Genomic DNA, 20611 nt, shown 5'->3' with positions numbered 1-20611 from the left:
ATTAGAAAACAGTTATTTTAAATATGTAACAATATTTACTGTTTTGAATGTATTTTCAATCAAATAATAAGCAAAGACACTAGACCGGTAGTGTACATGATACTTTACTTTCAACTTTTTTGAATAAAAGCCAGTAGATATTTTGAAACCTGGTATTTAAAAGTCAATTGACCCTTGTACAATTTTCATGCATGCAAGCCTTTAAAAGCTCTCAAAAGTGCAAACAAACTTCATAAGCACCTGATGATCCATTAGGCCAAGATTTAAAACACAGAGGAACAAGACGGCCTTATTAAGTACAGTTAAAACTTCCTAAAGGAATCTAATTGTGCCCAGCATGCAAAATCCAGGATGTACTTTTGTTAAATACTAAAGCTAAATACTAAATACAAGCTCAATTTCGGTTAAATACTATTGATAGCATCTTTGACATTTTTACCACAGAAAATAGTTTGGACTAAAAACAGTCCTTCGAAGACATTCTCAAGTAATAATGCAATCATCTAAAGTCAAACATCGGGAATTGAATGATTGTATGTGGTAATATGACAGTATGTCTCAGATGTTGTCAGATTGTAAATTGTACCTAACAGAGAATATCCCTTTATTTAAAGTATCTAAATATGTAATAAGAAAATATTTCACATGAATGGTGTGAGTGCATTGGTGTCAAACTTCGGTTTATGTATCAGTATTTGCTTAGATCTTCAGTCATGGGTGAATGTGCAACCAATCTAACATCCAATGTAAAATATTCATGCTGTTTAGTCTGCAATCCTAAACCGTTTATTTAAAGCAGATGTTGTGGATATCAGTAGACCTGTCCATGTTCAGTCCAACTCTCAGTATCACCAAGGGCTCTCCGCAAGCACAAGATGGAAGTCTTAGGGGTGGTTCTAGACCAGTAACTGGGGCCCAGACAGGGGCCACTTGTGCTTTTAGGGACACAATTTTAAATTTCATCTTAACCTACTTTCAGTATTATTCATTCAGTCATTTTTCACCATGTCAGGTATTACTGCGATCCCTAGAACTAATCTATAACAATTTCAACTAAAATGAATGTTTCATCATGTTTCATTTATTTGACAAATAATTTTGTATTGTAGTGTCAGGGGCATCATGCACTCATTATTTTTGAGGGGGCTCGAGTGAAGGGGGGGCTCTCATGCTTGTCATGTGACACACAACAGCCTCAATACCACTGTATAACTGATATAGGCTTATATCCCTACTGGAAAAAAACCCAATAAAACCATCACAGAAAATGTTAATATTTCCACTACAAATACCATCACAAACATTACAAACCATCAACTTTTAACCATTAAATTTTTTTTTTCTGTGGTGTGTTTTGGGACATATTCCATTAGGATTTATTGGTTTTAACAAGCCACCAATAGAAGGTGACCAATTAGCAGTAGAGACCCACAGGGTTCATTACAGGTTCCATTAAAACTAATACAAGTCCCATTATAACCAGTAAAACCATTACAAATTTTGTAATGGTGTTTATTGTTTTTTTCAGCAGGGATTAATGATTTTTTATTTTTATTCAAAATATTCCCAACATATATCATGAAATATCTCGATTCTCAAATATGTGTAAGTAAATGCATTTTGCACCTTTATAGATTATGTTTGTTGATCTATAATTCGCGATGGGCAAAGTAGCCTAATAGTGTAATCTATTAACTTTGCATAAAAACTGGTACTTAAACGAAGTCTTTTTACTTAAATATACCAGATATGGGTGTCATACCACCAAATATTTTTAATACGACTGACTTAGTATTTAATGTGAATTTAATATTACCATCCAACCTGACCGAACTGGAGAGGATCTGCAAGGAGGGATGGCAGAGGATCCCCAAATCCAGGTGTGCAAAACTTGTTGCATCTTTCCCAAAAAGACTCATGGCTGTATTAGATCAAAAGGGTGCTTCTACTAAATACTGAGCAAAGGGTCTGAATACTTAGGACCATGTGATATTTCAGTTTTTCTTTTTTAATAAATCTGCAAAAATGTCAACAATTCTGTGTTTTTCTGTCAATATGGGGTGCTGTGTGTACATTAATGAGGAAAAAAAATTTACTTAAATGATTTTAGCAAATGGCTGCAATATAACAAAGAGTGAAAAATGTAAGGGGGTCTGAATACTTTCCATACCCACTGTATATACTGTATATATATTTAAGGGGACCGAGCCCCAGGACCGCCCTGCAGCCACAGGGTAAATCTCACAAAGTTCCAGCCTGTTAACGTGAGATCTGGCGGCCTGCTCCTTCCAAAGTCTGTTTACGAATTAATGCGCATGGGCTATTGTTACTTTGAATCGGTTTTGTGTTCTGCCATTTACTTAATTGTTGTTCCTCCAAGGGATACTTGACATGTCTTCGGGACAAGACAATATCTGTGATGTGTTGAACAATTCAGTGTTACTTCAGGGAAATGTAGCGCTGGCTGTGGAATTGTGGAAATGTGTCCTATTGCACATTTGTTGTGGCCTGCAAATAATACACAAACAGAAAGCCCAACACTTTCTAGCTGGCCAACTGATTTCCTTTTTCTCTTGCAAAAATTGATGTTTTAAGGTTTTAAGGTGAAATCAAGAATCTCTTAATTCAATCATCATATATAAGGCAGCTAAGATGATAAAGATAGATCCAGTAAGTGCTGTTTGCTGAGACAAGCATCACTATTAGTATTGCATATACACTACCAGTCAAAAGTTTTATTTATTTACATTTACATTTAGTCATTTAGCAGATGCTTTTATCCAAAGCGACTTACAAATGAGGACAATGGAAGCAATCAAAATCAACAAAAGAGCAATGATACGCAAGTGCTATAACAAGTCTCAGTTAGCTCAGTACACGTAGCAAGGTTTTTTTTATATTTATTATATAATAAATAAAAAGAAAACAGATAGAATAGAAAAAGAATAGAGCAAGCTAGTGTTAGTTTTTTTTAAAGAAAACATTTATATATTAAAAAAAAATGTATATATATATATATAATTAAAATATTTATTTATTAAAACATTATTTTATAATCACTAAAAGATCATGTGACACTGAAGACTGGATTAATGGCTGATGAAAATTCAGCTTTGCATCTCAAAAGTAAATTGCATTTTAAAATATATTCAAATAAATAAAAATTGTTCACAAAATGACTGTTTTTGCTGTATAGTTAGTCAAATTATTGCAGTCTTGGTGACCATAAGAGCCTTTAAAAATTAAATAAATAAATATTCCAAACTTTTGACCGGTAGTAGTACTCATAACCCTATGTATTAAACTTTATTGCGTGACTCATAATGCAGATTACTGGTTAAGAAGAGGTGTGCAAGTCCTTTTCTAAGCAATTTTTTACCCACCCAATGATAAAACTGGTAAAAATGACTTGGGCCAGTAAGCAACCTGCTAGAAACCACCCAAGGCATCCTCGCTGTCACTTAGCAATTCCATTGTAACATTCACAACACAAAAAAGCAACCACCCAGCAACGCTCTAGTAACAGTCCTGAATACATGAGAAGCTACCAAGATGACCTAGCAACCACTTAGAATACCCTACACATATTAAAAGAACTCGGGAACACCCCTAGCAACTGCATAACAAATACATAGCAACTAAATAAGCAGCTTGAAGGCAAGTTTTATATAAGCAGTGCTTGCTTTAGACAACGTAAAAATCTAGTGTTTAGTTGCCTTGGTCTATTTTTTACCGATTTTATAAACATTTTCAGTCAAATATTTTCAGAGCAAGTATACGACTCTCACTTGCCTATAGATCACCCTTGACCACAAGTTTAAAAATAAAAAAATAAAGAGGCGAACAGGTTGCCAAAACAATATTATGTTTCATTGTGTTTGGTTTTTTTGTTTGTTCATCTCCTCTCTTTCCTTCCTGTATTTGTCATCCTCTCATCGTCTGCATCTGTCTTCACCACACCTGTCTGCCTGGATCTGTCTCTCTCTGCTTTGCATGGACACTTCCTGGCTTTCCATATTCTTCTCTTTTCATGACGCATTCGCTCTAAAGAAGGGGATCTGTCTCCCTCTGTCACCCCTGCTCCAGAAACACTCCGGCAGAGGAAGAGTAAGTATTTCCCCCCAGCCTCATTATGTGTGTGTGTTTGTATTTATGTCTCGCTCTTTACTCCAATTCTTCTCTTTCCCTTGATCGAGAGAACCGAGTGTGTCGTTTATTTGGCTACTGGACCACAAGCTGAAGTAAATCTAGTATTTTCAATATTACCATGCACTTCTCACTAGTTCAGATAGCCAAAGAAACCACAGCACCCAGCGTGATTTTTCTGTGATCCCAGTTGCGATCATCCCACAGAATTCCCAGATGCTGCGGGGACTCTGGCACATCAGCTGTGATTGTTTATATAGCGTAGCTACATTGATTGATGAAATTGTGCGGCGAGTGAGGTCGTTGAACCTCTTTATCCACAAATACAGTGAAGTCAACATGAAATGACATTCACAGCCAATTTTACTGACGTATTTCTGACAGTGTTGGGGAAAGTTACTTTTGAAAGTAATGCATTGCAATATTGCGTTAAAAGTTACTAATTGCATTACTTAGTTACTTTTGATGGAAAGTAATGCATTACATGACTTTTGCTTTACTCTTTGTCTCCTAAGCTGGGCTTGTTTTGTATTTTTTAATAATAAAAAACCTAAAAGTTTTATTTTTGGCAACTATAAAGGCCCTTTCACACCAAAAGTTAAATGAATAAGCCTCAGGCTGAAGGAAGAAACTTTGCACCTTACTCTCGATTTCACTCAACACGGGGCAGGAGAGGAGTCAGGAGTGAATAAATGGGAAAACAAAGTAATTTTGAAAACGTAATTTGTAATATTTTTTTGTAAATTTGAAAGTAATGTGTTATACTACTAGTTACCTGAAAAAGTAATCTGATTACGTAACTCACATTACCCCCAACACTGTTTTCTGAGTGAAACGGCGATAAAAACCGCAGGATAGAACTTTTCTATTTTGTAAAGGGCTGTAAAAAAGTGGGCGTGGCATACCAGAATGAAGCCAGGTGATTGGTTGACAACTAAGAGGGCTTGATGACATCAGAGACACAGAGAAAGCTATTATATTTTGATGAAAGTTAATTTTGAGAAATACAATGCACATGTGAACCATGCACAATAAGATTAAGTAAATATGGTGTGAATTTTTATTTCATGTTGACTCATCCTCATAAAAATCCATGTGGAATTAAAACCACTTTCAATTTGGAATAAACTGTTGAGTTTACAAGCAGTTCATCTATTAAAGTGGCATGTTTTGACATTAGTCTGCGTATAGTGAGTCATGCTTTAATGAATGAGTATGAAGGTGTGTAAACAGTGGGCGGCCTTATTGACTTGCTGTGCTGTCAACGCAGCGCCTTCATCCTACGCCACATCATTCCTCGCTATGCACAGCTATTGTGAACATCCTGATCCTCTTTTTTCTGCTCATATGCTGGCACATGTTCTTCTGCTTGCCTTTGTTTAAGGTATAGTAAAGTGATATTTAGCTACAGGTCATGAATGAAGATTTGCCAAGTCAAGGTCGAAGGTAACGTACATTGCGTTTGTATTAAGCTATGATGATTTATTTTAACTAGCAATAGGTCATGTTGGGCAAAGTATCTAAAAATATTATAAGTTATGTTTTGATATTTTCAGCTTTTTGATTATTTTCTTTCTATGCTTATTTACACTGAAGTGGCTAAACGAACACAAGGAGGAATGATATACAATCATTTTCATTTATATGCCTCAATATAGTAATTACCAGCAATATTTGCCTGCATATTATTTGATTAAATACTTTCATATACGTGCTAACATTTTGAGTGCTGTCAGAAATCTTTAGGCAGCCTCTGTGAGCATTAGGATATATATATATATATATATATATATATATATATATATATTGGACCTCATTCGGTGAGCGCACACAGTTGCAAAATTGTGTATTTGTAATCTGGGCCATATTTTCTTGTTTTGCTAATGGTTTTTGAGGATTAGGGCATGTCACACAACCTGTCCATGTCAGCACTGATAATAATCAGAAATGTGTCTTGAGCAGCAAATGAGCATATTATACTGATTTCTGAAGGATCATGAGACATTGAAGACAGGAGTAGTGATGCTGAAAATTCAGCTTTGATCACAGCAATGCATTTAAAAAAAAATATTTTTAAATAGAAAACTGTTATTTTAAATATGTAACAATATTTCACAATCTTACTGTATTTTCAATCAAATAAATGCAGATGCCGATCTCTCTAATTTGACTAGTTTCTACCACGTTACAGTTAATTTGTTCCAAAATACCGCAGAGTTTGCAAACACATCCCTTTAAAAGTTGATAAACATATAGTTTTGCTATTGTATCTGTGAACAATTGTATGGCTAGTTCCATTTTATTATTTTCATTAGTTTTTTCTTAGCTGGTCTTGTTTGCTGGCTTTAAAGAGGTTTTCTATAAGCTAATTAGGACTAGACCAGTTTTAACCAGCTAAGAGGCCATCTTAGTATGGTTTATTTATTTATTTATTTTAGTGCTGTCAAACAATTAATCGCGATTAATCGCATCCAAAATAAAAGTTTTTGTTTACATAATATATGTATGTGTACTGTGTATATTTATTATGTATATATAAATACAAACACATGCATGTATATATTAAAAAAAATATGTTACCTTTATATATTAAACATATTTATATATGATATAATTTATATGAATATAAGTGCATACATATAAATACTAATGCTGTCAAACGATTAATGGCATCCAAAATAAAAGTTTTTGTCTACATATTATATGTATGTGTACTGTGTATATTTATTATGTATATATAAATACAAACACATGCATGTATATATTAAAAAAAATATGTTACCTTTATATATTAAACATATTTATATATGATATAATTTATATGAATATAAATGCATACATATAAATACTAGTGCTGTCAAACGATTAATGGCATCCAAAATAAAAGTTTTTGTCTACATATTATATGTGTGTGTACTGTGTATATTTATTATGTATATATAAATACACACACATACAGTATATATTTTGAAAATATTTACATGTATTTACATGTCTATATTTATATTCATATAATTTATATTTTAAAAAATATTTAATATATAAACATAACATATTTTTCTTAAATGTATACATGCATGTGAGTGTATTTATATATACAAAATAAATATAACACAGTAGACGTACATATATTATGTAAACAAAAACTTTTATTTTGGATGTGATTAATCATTTGATAGCACTAGTAAATACATGTAAATATTTTCAAAATATATGCTCTATGTGTGTATAATTTATATATACATAATAAATATACACAGCACACACACATATATTAAACAAAAACGTTTATTTTGGATGCCATTAATCGCGATTAATCATTTGACAGCACTAAATTATTTATTTATTTTTAGTGGGGAATGTCTTTGCATGGTCAGTTGTAGGGTATGAATGGATTTATAAGCATCTTCTGAACAGACCATCAACAGAAATGGTCTGTCGTGTCACATTTATGTGATGTGAGACTCTGTTAATCCACTGGAGAGCTGGAGGAACAAGTGTGAGTCGGGAGGAGGGTCAGTGAGAGCGAGGAGAGGACGTAAGGTCAGTGAGTGGACTTCAAATCCAACTCCAATTTGGCAGCCGTCTCTTGTCAGAGTTGATTACCGCTGATCCGTTCAGACTTCCCCCAACAGTGATGAGCCACCGGCAGTAAGCGAACGCAGTGGTTTTTGTTCTTGCGGGAAGAGAGGAGAGCTTGTATATCTTCTCTCAGTCTGAGAAGACTTTTTCATGACCACAGCTATGACAAAACAATAGCACGTCTGTTACTAGACACTCTGGAGATTGAAATCAAAAACAACAGTCAGGTGATGTACGTTTATTTGATTATTTCTTTAGCAATATTGTGTAGTTTATTTCAGTTCATATTTTGAAGAAGAAAATAAGTTATGTTAATAGTTTGAGTAGTTATAGTTATTTTAAATCCATATATTTTGCTATGTATTTATTTCTTTTTATTTTTTAATCCATTTATAATCCATATTTAATCATTAATTTTTAAGGTGTTTTCTGCAGGGTAGATTTATGCTCTATTTATATTTATATTTAGAAAGTCCCTTGTGCTCTTCTGGTGGATTAAACATTCTGGTTATACGTAATTTATCTCCTTTATTTAATTTTTAAAAAAAAATTTTTTATTTGTTCACATTGTTACATTTGTAAATATAAAGTGGATAAAATCATGTTAAAGCAGCAAAATGAATGTGTGGATTTTTTAGAGATCGTTGAAAGATCAACAACCTTTTGTTTCCTGGCACTGTAATGTATTATGGGACTAAAGCAGAGGCCACTTTTGGTCAAGTAGATTATGTTATATAATAATCTTTAATTGAATAAGTTCCATATTTTCTCATAAAATCCCATTTGTCCTCATTTGCCAGCCACTGTCGTTCTTCCAGTCAGATTCACCAAATCTGATATAAAGAATTATGCATATTAAATTATACATAGCAGTGGTCAGCGCAATCGAATGCGTCATAGATTTGAAATCATTTTGATGGTTGAAACTTCAACAAAGGCCTGATCTTTTCTTTGTTCGCTTTTCTTCAAACTGAGCTTTACCTGAGTCTTTTCTATGTTTTATACTTTATTTAGTGAGTGGATTCATTTCATTGGGAACTATTTAGTACCAGCACACAAGTTACTGACTGCTTCAGACATTTGTTTGGACGTCTGGGGTTTTGAATTAAATATTTAGGGGAGATAGAAGCTTGTCCGGTGTGTGTCTCTCTCGCTTTTTCTCTTCATGCATCCATCCATCCTTGCTCAGTTTCCCTCTGTCTTTATCACAGGCAATAAATCCTTCAACATGATGTCCCCCACTGGAGATAATTCTGAGCTTCTGGCCGAAATTAAAGCTGGGCCAAAACTGAAGCCAACACCTCAGAGTAAAGGCTACACGACCGTCTACTCTAACAGCAGCACAGCGGAGAACAATGTAGGTCACGCTCCCTTAATTTCCCTGATTTATTTCTTACCTATAAATGTTTTACTTAGGAGCTTGTTTTGAGCTTTATGTTTATTCCTAATGGTAAATCTCATAAATCAAAAATACTTTGTCTCATGAAATGTGTTATAGCGCTTGTCTACTTGTAACCTTTGATCTCTCATTTGAGTGTGACTGCTACTGTTTGGCTTGAGATGTGACCTAATAGTGTTTGCATCAGAAATGCTAATGACTATCCATAGAAACAAAAGCCAAATTGGATATGGCACATAGATAGCAATGGACAGGAGTCAGTGATATTTCTTGAGGTGCATGAGAGAGGAATTCTGTATTCGATAATACATTATAGAGATGGATACATTAAAATATAGATCAGTATTCCCAAAAAATATAAATGTAACTTCTATGGCCACAAAAAAAAATTATGAAATAATCCAGAACAAAGTTAGTTTCAGGGTATAAAGTTGCAGTTTGGATCATTATAAGAGTGCAGCTCCGTGATCTGGCTCCAAATCCATTGTCCAGGATAATTCAGGCAGACTAGTGTGAGGCTTGTGTAACTCAGTTATGGGCGATGCAATACAATAGCACACATTTATTAAAGTTACGCAATTGAGGAAATTACAGAGGAGCATTTAAATCTGTTTTAGCTACCTTAATTTGCTGAGAATTTCAAGAAATTAATTACATCATCAGAAAAAAAGTACAAAAGCTGTCACTGGGACGGTATAAAGGTATGCCTTTGTACATTTTAGTATCTTAAAGGTACATATTTGTAGCTATAGTATACATATTAGTAGCTAAATGAAAACCTTTTGAAAATGTACCACCCCATTGACTGCTTCTGTACCCTTTTTCTGAGAGTGTACGATAAAGAACTCAGTCAAACAAAATTAAATATAATTCTGAGTAATGGCATAAATACAAGTTCTCATTATTAGGAATTCTGAATTATGGTAATTCCCGAACACTGTGAACACAATCATACTATAATGCCAAAAATAACTTTATTTTACAAAGAATGTTTTGTTCTTTAGTTCTTTAGAAAATCATTCATGTATCGGTGCTCTAAAGAATCCTGAAACGAATACACTGATCTCAAGAACCTGTGATGCATTGTTTAAAAAGTATTTTTAATTTCCAAAGAACCATAACCAACTCAAGAACCTTTAACAGTGAAAAATAGTTTTTGATAAGTATAGCAGACACATCAAAAATAGTTTATTGTACAAAAATAAACTAAAAAGTCTGTAAGATAGAAAACAATCACATTTATGCAGCCAATAATGTATCACTTAATATCTGGAAATATTGTTCACTTGACTGCACGGACACTAGTGGATGAGAACTGAACTGATGAAATTACTGTTTTCTCCAGAGCTATCTCTCTCTCTCTCTCTACCTACCTACCTATCTATCTATCTATCTATCTATCTATCTATCTATCTATCTATCTATCTATCTATCTATCTATCTATCTATCTATCTATATATCTATGAATTAAGCTCGTTTCATAATTGATGGACTTTACACTTTTTTGAACCAAACTGAATCAACAATGAACTGATTTCAACTGACTCATTATTGTTTACCGTTGTCTTTTCAGAGCTGCTCTAGAGCTGAACTAAATTCTGTTTGCATCATTGAATCATTATTTTCCTGTTAAGCACTGTAAAGCTGCTTTGAAACAACCTGCGCTGTATAAAGTGCTGTATAAATAAAGCACAAATCATTATCCTCATTGCAAGTTAATCCTATTCTTTATAAGATGAGAGTTGTTTAGATGAGATCATTAGATGCTACAAAGAACTATTGATATAATTGTATTTTTAAGAGTTTATTTTTTATTCAAGCCAGCTGTGACCATGTCTATATTTTTGTCTGGAACATTCTATTCTGATTGATCGTTTTGACATTCAGGGGGAACGTCCGTCATCGCCGCCAGAGCCTCTGCCAAAACCCCAGCCCAACAACACCCAATCTGCAAAGCCAGAGTCTCCACCGCCTGCTTGCCCACCCACTCCACCCGCTCCCACGACCAGCGGAGGGTCGCCCCAGAACCTGTCCACCTCACAGAGCAGCGAGAAGCTCGCAACTGCTGTCAACGGAAATACTCCTGCTGTCCAGAGCAAGTCCAGCGTGGTGGACGTAGAGAGTCTGGTGCCCACACATGACGAGCAGGGCCGAGCCATCCCAGAGTGGAAGAGACAGGTGATGGTGAGGAAACTACAAGTGAAGATGCAGGAGGAGGAAGAGAACAAGAAAAAGGTGAGTGATGAAGCAGCTGGGTGTTTTAAACATAAGCTGAGCAGTGCATCTCTTATCCAAAATGTCAACATTACTACAGCTTCAAAACATACTTAAAGACCCCACAAATCAAAATTGGAGTTTAGTGGCTTTGAGTCTATGCGTTTAAAGGAATAGTTCACCCAAAAATGAAAATGTTGTCATCATTTACTCACCCTCATGTCATTCCAAACCTGTATACGTTTCTTTCTTATGATGAACACAAAAGAAGATATTTTGAAGAATGCTGGTTGATGGCCCCCATTGACTTCCATAGTATTTATTTCCCTACTATGGAAGTCAATGGGGACCAACAACTGTTTGGTTCTTCAAAATTTTTCAAAATATCTTGTTTTGTGTTCAACTTAAGAAAGAAATCAGTACAGGTTTGGAACAACATGAGGGTGAATAAATGATGACAACATTTTTGGGTGAACTATTCCTTTAAGGTCATTTATAATCTAGCTATTCCTAAGAGCCGACAAAATGCACATGCACGCACAAAATAGTCTTTATTATCTTGTTAAACAAAAAAAAATGACTGATGACAAATTTTTGTCCCATAAAATGCTTCTTAGAATTAAAATGCCCAATCCCAAACAATGATATGTGCCTCTGACTAGCATTAGAAAGAAGCAAATCATAGTTCATCCATGTGTCTGGTAGCACCTTAGATCAAGGAACACATATTCACTATTAACTAAGAGTTTTCCCTCAATAAACTCCTAATTTGCTGCTTATTGATAGTTAGTTGTTGTAGTAGTTACATTTAGGTATTGCATAGGGTTAAGTATGGAAGCCCGTTTCTGGCATAAACGCACTATTCTGATTTACATCTCACAATTCTGAGAAAAAAGCAACAAATCAGAATTTTGGGATAAATAGCTGCAATTACCTTTTTTAATTTTTTTTTTTTTTTTGGGTGGCAGAAACGGGTTTCCATAGTTACGGGATCTAAAATATGGTCATGCATTAATTTGTACATTACAAGTTTTAATAAACAGCCAGTATGCTAGTTATATGCATGGTAATAAGCAACTAGTTAATAGTGATTTGTGTTCCCTAAACTAAAGTGTTACCGTGAGTCTTTGGTTGTAAAGTTTTTCCATATATGTGCTTTCCCAACCATATAGTGGTTACAATGGGAGTTGCTGGTATATTTATTAATTATTTTGTCAATGGTGCAAGCTGTGGATGTTAAACCAGGGAAAAACTCTGCAATATTGCCCCACTTCCTGTTTCAGTAGGATATCCATCAATGCAGGGGAGAAAATTATGTCAAGGTATTTCATGGGGTCCTTAAGTATGTTAAATAATTGCTAAAATGTTCGGAATAGCATACTAACATACTACTGTTCATACTGCAGTTTCTGCAGCAGATGTATTCTGTGCACAGTATGCAAATTGTCTTTATACATACAATGCACATTAATTGATCTTCCATTTCAGTTGTGATGAATTTAAGTAATATAAGCTATTACAACTTCTAAAAGTTGTTAAGATAATATTTCATTTAAAATACAAAATAATCATATTTAAGCTAGTTTTCCGTTCTGAACATAGCCAGTCTCATAGTTATACCCAGTTGTTTTTAAATGTTTATATGCAATGATGTTTCTAAAAATTAACTCTAACAATTTAACTTTTACAATGAATAAATGGAAATGAGTGCATTTTCTCAGCTTCTGACCTCAGTGCTATCCTCCTGTAGTTTTAGCAGTGCGAGCTATAGTATCACCTCTTTAGATTTTAAAAATGCTTATGATTTCAAATGTAAATCATAGCTATGAAATTGAGGTTTGATCTGTCTACATGGAGGATAGTGGAGCAGTGGGTGTCTGCATGGGGATTTTTGAGTTTTCTGTTTTAAAAAACTATATGCAAGAGCTAATTGCAAACATTATGCATGTGATCTTTCACTTCTCCATGAATGATAAATTGTATGATAAGTTTATGATGTCTGGGGGTAACTAAAGCAGTGTGGTGTGAATGAGCAAACATCTATGCAGCTCTGAATCATTTCATAAATCCATTTTTGGATTAGCAGGAATTGTCAGCACATAAATCTTAGAAATGTGTTGTTAATAGATGCAAGGATGGAGAATTAGTGTTGGGGTGAGATATTATTTGTCAGTGACTGAACAATATTGTGAGAGTGGTATATTTGTACATATTTTGTCCAAGGAACATTGTTTTTCATGACATCTTGTACCAGTAAAATAGGCCAGATTACTTATTCTTGCCTTAGATGGCATTATCGAATCCCTTTTGCTGTCTACTCTGTTCTTAAATATATATGTTTATTTATTGTGAACACATCGATGTGTCCCTCTGGCATGTACTTGACTGCAAAGTCAAATAGCGGGTAAAACAAACACACAGTTGTTACAGTTACAGTTGGCTCTGATTTGTAAAACTAGACCTTTAAGAGTTTAATATTACTGCTCAGACAAGGTTGGTTACAGCTTATGGTAAGTCACTGTCTGAAAGCCAAAAATAAAACTCAATCTTCAGTTTTGGTCTGGGATTCATAGTGTGGGGTTTCAAGGGAGTGTTTTGCAGTGTGACATTTGGTTGGCTTTTCCTTTACTGTGTGTTGAGTGATGCAGTGTTTAATTTGGGGCTGTTGTGACCATCTCAAGACAAGCCTAAGTGTGTTTGACATTTACTAAGGAAGTATTAGTTTAATGTGGCTTACTGGCGATGGTGCACGACAGCTCTAAGTTTTTACATGGGGATTCAGTGGTGTGATGCAAAGCCCCTTCACACTGCAACTGGAGCTTACAGCATGAAGTGCAGTTGGTCGTCTTGCTCATTCTACTCATTAAGCGCTTTATTTTTTTCTTATACCTTCATACAGCTTGTTAACGTCCTGAAAGTGTCTCAGTATTTATTTATTTATTTATTATTTTAGATCATGTGCATATAGTCAAGTCCCTTGGAAACATGAGCTAAATATAATTGACAGATAAAGTACACATGAATTTCACACTTAAAGGAAACTTCTGGGTAACTTTCAAATGAATGTCTATATGGACAGCATCTATGGCAGGCTGTGGAATTACAGGAATTAAATTTAGACTTGGGAACATACTGTAAATACACTTACAATATACAACACTTACTTTAAATACACTTACAATGAAAGACTAGCAAACAAATGGCCAGCACTCCAAAATATATAGCTATCACATTGTTTCAGTATTATAGCCATAAGTCTTTAACATTGTGGTGTCATGAAAGTGTTGTTACAGAATTGCTTACCAACCCTCTCTCTGTACAAAATCTTTTAATTCATGTTATGACACAAAATGTAACCTCAGTTTGATTGATATCTGCACAAGCATATCAGCAAGAGACTTAACATATCAGCTCCATGCATAAACAAAACGTATTTACATGGAGCTGAGTTATGCACACTCTATCCACAAATATTATGCTGGTGGTAACTCGTAACTCCAAGTAGTCCCAACTCAAAAGGACAGTTTAGGCAACTTCACAGCTCAAATAGTAACTAATGAGATATTCAAGTGCTTTTACAAAAAAAATATGAACTTTTAAATGCACTGGCCCGCTTGCCTATACATCCACAGTAAGTGTTTTACTGAAAATATAGTTCCTGCTCCTTTTTACGAATTGAGGATTGCATTGAAATTATTGTTTGTAGAATTCAACAGCATGTCACTGATTGTGTCCATAGGCAATCGTTTAAAAACAACCCAGAGGATGTTTTAATATATGTGACCTTGGAGCACAAAAGCAGTCTTAAGTTGCTGGGGTATATTTGTAGCAATAGCCAAAAATACATTGTATGGATCAAAATTATCGATTTTTCTTTTATGCCAAAAATCATTAGGATATTAAGTAAAGATCATGTTACATGGAGATAATTTGTAAATGTCCTACCATAAATATATCAAAACTTAATTTTTGATAAGTAATATGCATTGCTAAGAACCTAATTTGGACAACTTTAAAGGCAATTTTCTTAATATTTAGATTTTTTTACACCCTCAGATTCCAGATTTTCAAATAGTTGTATCTCGGCTAAATATGGTCCTGTCCTAACAAACTATACATTAATGGAAAGCTTATTTATTCAGCTATTCCAAAAAATTGACCCTTATGACTGGTTTTGTGGTCCGAGGTCACATATTTAATAGATCCTAACAAAAACTCAAGACAAAAAGTCTTGCCAGACTACATTTTTTCCCTGAAGCTTCTTTTGCAAGTAAAGTCAACTCAGTCAAATCAAGGCAGTATCATCGCACCACTAAATTCATGTAAAGTTTGAAACGTTTGAGGTGAAGAGGCTTTAAAGGCGTGTATGTAACGCATCGGATCCACAGGCTGAAGAGCACTCCACCTCTGTTTTTGTTCCCTTCTATATCCTCCTCTGAACCTACTTTAGTTTGCTGCCAGTGGATACTATCAAGCCCAAGACTGGCATTATTCACACGTGCACAATGCTATACTGGGTCCCTTTGGGGAACTGATGACAGAGGACGACCTCGTCCGCATTGAGAAGCAGATCGAGAACCTCCAGGTCATGCACAAAGTGACAGAGGTGGAGAAAGATCTGGAACAGCTGGAGCAAGAGTTGAAGCAACTCCTACCTGTGTCTGCAGCCTTGAACCAAGACCACTTCTCTGTCAACCCCAAACAGGTTCATGGGCAAGCAGAAGACCTGCCTGCCTGGTGCAGCAAGATCTCCACGCTGCTCAAAAGCATGGCCATTCTGCTCGCCACTTTGGGCGGGAAGGAGATCGATATTCTGGGAATGATCAATGAAGGATATACATACGAAGGCCTGAAGAGTGGAAAAGGCCAGACGGGGATCTCAAATTCTGGAAGCATTGGCCGATCGCAATCATTCTCCACTCGAGAGGAGGTGGAGAAGGAGATTAAGCAGTGTGGCGTGTCTGTGAAGAGCCTGAAAGCCAATTATGAAATTCATAGCCAGTCAATGTACGAGGACGACAAAGCAAACCGCATATACAAGCGGACGAGGTCCTTGCCGGCGGTTAGTGAATGCAGCTACCCCTCAGAGCCCATCCTGGAGGACGAGTTGCTGTTCTCTTTAAGTGAGAGCCTCTCGCAAGCCGGAGATGGGTCGCCGATAGATCAGGATTTACCATTGGTGAATGAGGAACCTATAACGCAGTCCCATGTACCTTTGACGTACACTGGGCCTGGATCATCTGACTCAGAGCATCATGACCAGCCTACGAATCCACTAACCTCAGAGCATCTCACCCGCAGTCTAGAAGTGCAGACGGACCTGAGCTACGTCCAGGAGTGCATCGAGATGCGCAAGGAGAGGATTGTGTTTCTGTTCCTGGAGCACTGGAGAAAGTACACAATGACTGAATCCTACAAGTGCTCAGGTAGAGGGAAGACTCTGAGTGTCGAGGAGAACGACTCCCATTCCCTGTATTATCACAACCTAGCTAAGCCAGATGGCACCATGCAAACGGAGGATGACCAGCTGCTGTATTTCATGAAACAGAGACAGGTGGTGGGAAATCTTCTTGGCCACTGGAGGACCATTATGAGCCAGGTGCCCACGCGACAAATCCGCAGGCTCAGTCGAGCTCAGATGATCTACTGGCCCGAGCACTTCCTTCCCCACATCAATGGGTCTCCGGTTCAATATGAGAGTCTAACCCTTGACCTTTTCATGCTAGGCTACTTCCAGCTTCTGGAGATGAACATGTCGCGCACTGAACGGAAGTTTCGCCACTTGCTTTGCTACGAGATGTTTGACAGACTAGGCAGTCACCCGTGGGAAGTGATCCGCCAGTTCCACCGAGAGGTCATGGAGAGCCTTGAGAGCGGGAAACGCGATTGGTCAGATGGCTTCGAAGATATCAAGGTGAAGTATTTCGGTGACTCTATGGAGGGTGGTGGACTACTGGAAGCGGCTGAGCTCATTCTGCCTCCGGAGATTCTGCAGGCATCCGTGAATATATCGCAAGACGCTCCAGCCGATGCAGATCTTCCAAGTGTTTCACCACCTGAAGTCCCTAATGAACACCCAGACGACTCTGCAGCGGCCACCCAGCAGGGCACTTCTGAGAACTCAGCTGAGACTCTTATAAATGATACGGAAATACAGAAGAGTAGTACTGAAGTTCAACTACCACATGCAGCACAGGATGCACCACAGTCAGAAAACGCAGTACCGCAAGCAACAGCGGAAAGCCCCCAGACACAAGCCCCATGCATTAATACTGTGAAGGAACAGAGCCCAGCAAATATTAAAGAGGAGCCCAATGAGGACTCCATCAAGCTTATCTATGAACTTAAAGAGTTTAGCAATGAGGAAATTATTAGATACATTGATCGAAGCTTCGCCTTCTGGAAAGAGAAGGAGGCTGAGATGTTTGACATCTGACTTATCAGGTCAACTTATTTGAAGGATGAAACACAATCACCAGGAGATGCTTTAAGCAGTTCAGCAAGCAGTTTGAGGCAGTTCACTGCTGGAAATGTCAGAAGAAGCAATCTAATGTTGAGCTGTAATGGTTTTAGAATTCAAGTTAATAGCATCATGCTGAATGAAATGTTTATCTATTTGTTTAATAGCCATGAAAAGCTTTAGAGATACAAATACACAGGGACAAATAAAAGCCTACAAGCAGCTGTAAGCTGTGTAAAATGTATTTATTTTGTAAATTGCTATCATGCAGATAAAACAATAAATGCATAGAAATCATAGCACTACATATCACAAGGTGAAGTGACGGAAAGCTTACAGTCTTTTTAGCAGAATATCAGCTTTTCACTGAGTGTGTAAGATTCAAACAGTTGAATAATACACACAGGCTTTAAGTGTGCTAATTCATTTGAACAGTCATATCTGTCTGTTCAAAGTGCTTTAAATCAGTGGTTCCCAACCCTGGTCCTGGAGGCACCCCAACACTGCATGTTTTGCGTGTCTCCTTAATCAAACACACCTGATTCAGATCATCAGCTCATTAGTAGAGACTTCAAGACCTGAAACTGGTGTGTCAGACTGAGAAAGGAGATGTGCAAAATGTGCAGTGTTGGCGTGCCTCAAGGACCAGGGTTGGGAACCACTGCTTTAAATCATCCATCAATGAAGCTCAAAATACATTTTCTAGAAATTAAATGTAAAAGTATTCTGACCATTTTTAAAACTAGCATTTTGTTCATTAATTGATTTCGTTCAGATTCATTTATTAAAAGCCATTCAAATTTTGTAACTTTTAACTGTTGTTCGTTCTTATTTGTATAACTTACAATTGAGAGTATCACAGACATAGATTACAGCTAAAATGTGTTTTATATCATCTGTTTTAAATGGTTTGTTCTGCATGTTGCATAATTATTTGGAAATGATCAGAATTGTTGTTTAGGAAAAGAAGGAACGTGCTCCCTCTTAGTGTTCTTGCCGTGTTTTGAGTTATTTAAGAACACACAACTCTTAGTTTCTGAACATAATCAATGCCTTTATTCATTCAACAATGACACATTTGTAGATGTGTAAGAATTCTTGCCCTTTTGTTTATCTTTCAGTTTGATTGTCTTTTATTACCAATTGTTTATGGCAATGTTGTTTTCAAGAGGTTTTGAAAAGCAGATGGATTTCTACTTAAGAAGGTTTTTATTGCAATTGGTATTCATAAGAGTTTTTTTTTTACACCTAACATTGACGTTTATATTGTTCCACGTTTGAAGTGTCAGTTTGATGGTTTGTTAGTTTTTGAGAAATACTTACAAAATTAAATAAATCTAAAGTTTATGATTGGACACTTTCATTTCATTTTCATTTTCATTTGTGATTTCCTATTATAATTTTAATAAAGTGATTGAACACATTTATAAGGTTTAATAATAGCTTTTAATAAAGGCCACTGTTTCCATTTAATAGTATTTTTTAGTAATAATTAATTGCTCTACAAATAATGAACTTTTAGTTAGGTTCCATGAACTTAATTAGCTAAAGAGTTAAATGAGAATTAGAGAGTTAACTATGGCATCAAAGCTATTTTTGGAGTCAAGCTCAAGCTGTGTTTTAGAGGGCATTTAGCTGCCATTTCCTTAAGAAGGCAGGACAGTAGTCTAAGTGTGATTTCATCTCCACAAGCATTGAAAGAATTTCAAGTGGAAAAGTATGTAATTGCAGATACTAAATAAGCACCATGTTAAAACTTTGTTCTGCTGCATGTGTTGTATATATTTTAAGGTAAAAGTAAATGTTTTAGGTGACAGCTCTCTGATTATATCAAATGAGTGGAAACACTTTATTTTAAGGACCATCACACTGGTATAGTGACCATCTCACTGTTAACTAGTTGCTTATAACAATACCTATTTATAGCATATTGGCAGTTTAATAGTACTTATAAAGCACATATTAATGCCTTATTCTGCATGACCATATAATAGCTCACTCAATCCTTCCCATACCTGAACCTAACAACTACACTAACTATTAACAAGCAGCAAATTAGCAGTGTATTGAGGCAAACGTTGCCGTTAATAATTACTTAATAGTGAGAACTGAACTTTAAAATGAAGCGTGACCGAATGGGTTAATTTCACAGAGCTATATTTCAGGTCATATTTCCACAACCAAAATGAAAAGAAATATTTTATTCTGAATAAAGAAAATTAAGCTTATTTTTTAACCCTTACACTATCTATCTATCTATCTATCTATCTATCTATCTATCTATCTATCTATCTATCTATCTATCTATCTATCTATCTATCTATCTATCTATCTATCTATCTATCTATCATTGTGTCCAGACAGGATTCATTAGTAAGAGTCGAATGAAAATTACAAATAAACTCTAAAATATCTATAGACAGTTTTGGGTAAACAGTCATAATTATAATGCAACAGTGTATAATGGTACAAAAATAGGCTGTATTTTCTTTATGCAAAATGTTTATTTTAGGTGAAATATATCATTTTCGTGAGATTTAGCAGCATATTTTTCTATATGCATCTCTCAGTTGGAGAATGTCTTGCAGTATCTCTCTTAAATGCAGTTTTTAGTAACTTTTACAAACCTTTCAACTCAATAACAATGGATTGTCTTTGCCTTCTATAGATTCAGTAAAGCCTTCTTTATGGACAGATTATATCTTTGTGAGCTGATACAGAACGTCATTTACATTTTTTTAATTATTAGTCAAAATCTGAAAGCAACCCATCATTGCAGTATTACATTATTAATGGAAGAACACCTAAT

The 20611-nt window shown here is 35.6% G+C and overlaps 1 protein-coding gene across 1 annotated transcript in view; it reads left to right on the top strand.

The window, feature by feature from the left end:
• LOC107595791 (espin-like) overlaps positions 1–20611 on the top strand; it is a 65335-nt gene that overhangs the window by 41357 nt on the left and 3367 nt on the right. The window contains exons 10-12 of the mRNA XM_016286318.1: positions 4051–4107; positions 8940–9085; positions 11016–11363. Of these exons, the coding sequence (XP_016141804.1) occupies positions 4051–4107; positions 8940–9085; positions 11016–11363 (551 nt within the window). The remainder of the gene's footprint in view (positions 1–4050; positions 4108–8939; positions 9086–11015; positions 11364–20611) is intronic.

Source organism: Sinocyclocheilus grahami, unplaced genomic scaffold (genome assembly GCF_001515645.1).
Source record: "Sinocyclocheilus grahami isolate Dianchi unplaced genomic scaffold, SAMN03320097.WGS_v1.1 scaffold208.1, whole genome shotgun sequence".
In the NCBI taxonomy this organism is placed as follows: Eukaryota; Metazoa; Chordata; class Actinopteri; order Cypriniformes; family Cyprinidae; genus Sinocyclocheilus; species Sinocyclocheilus grahami.
The sequence above is the reverse complement of the archived record's forward strand: the minus strand, read 5'-3'. Positions and strand labels throughout refer to the sequence as shown.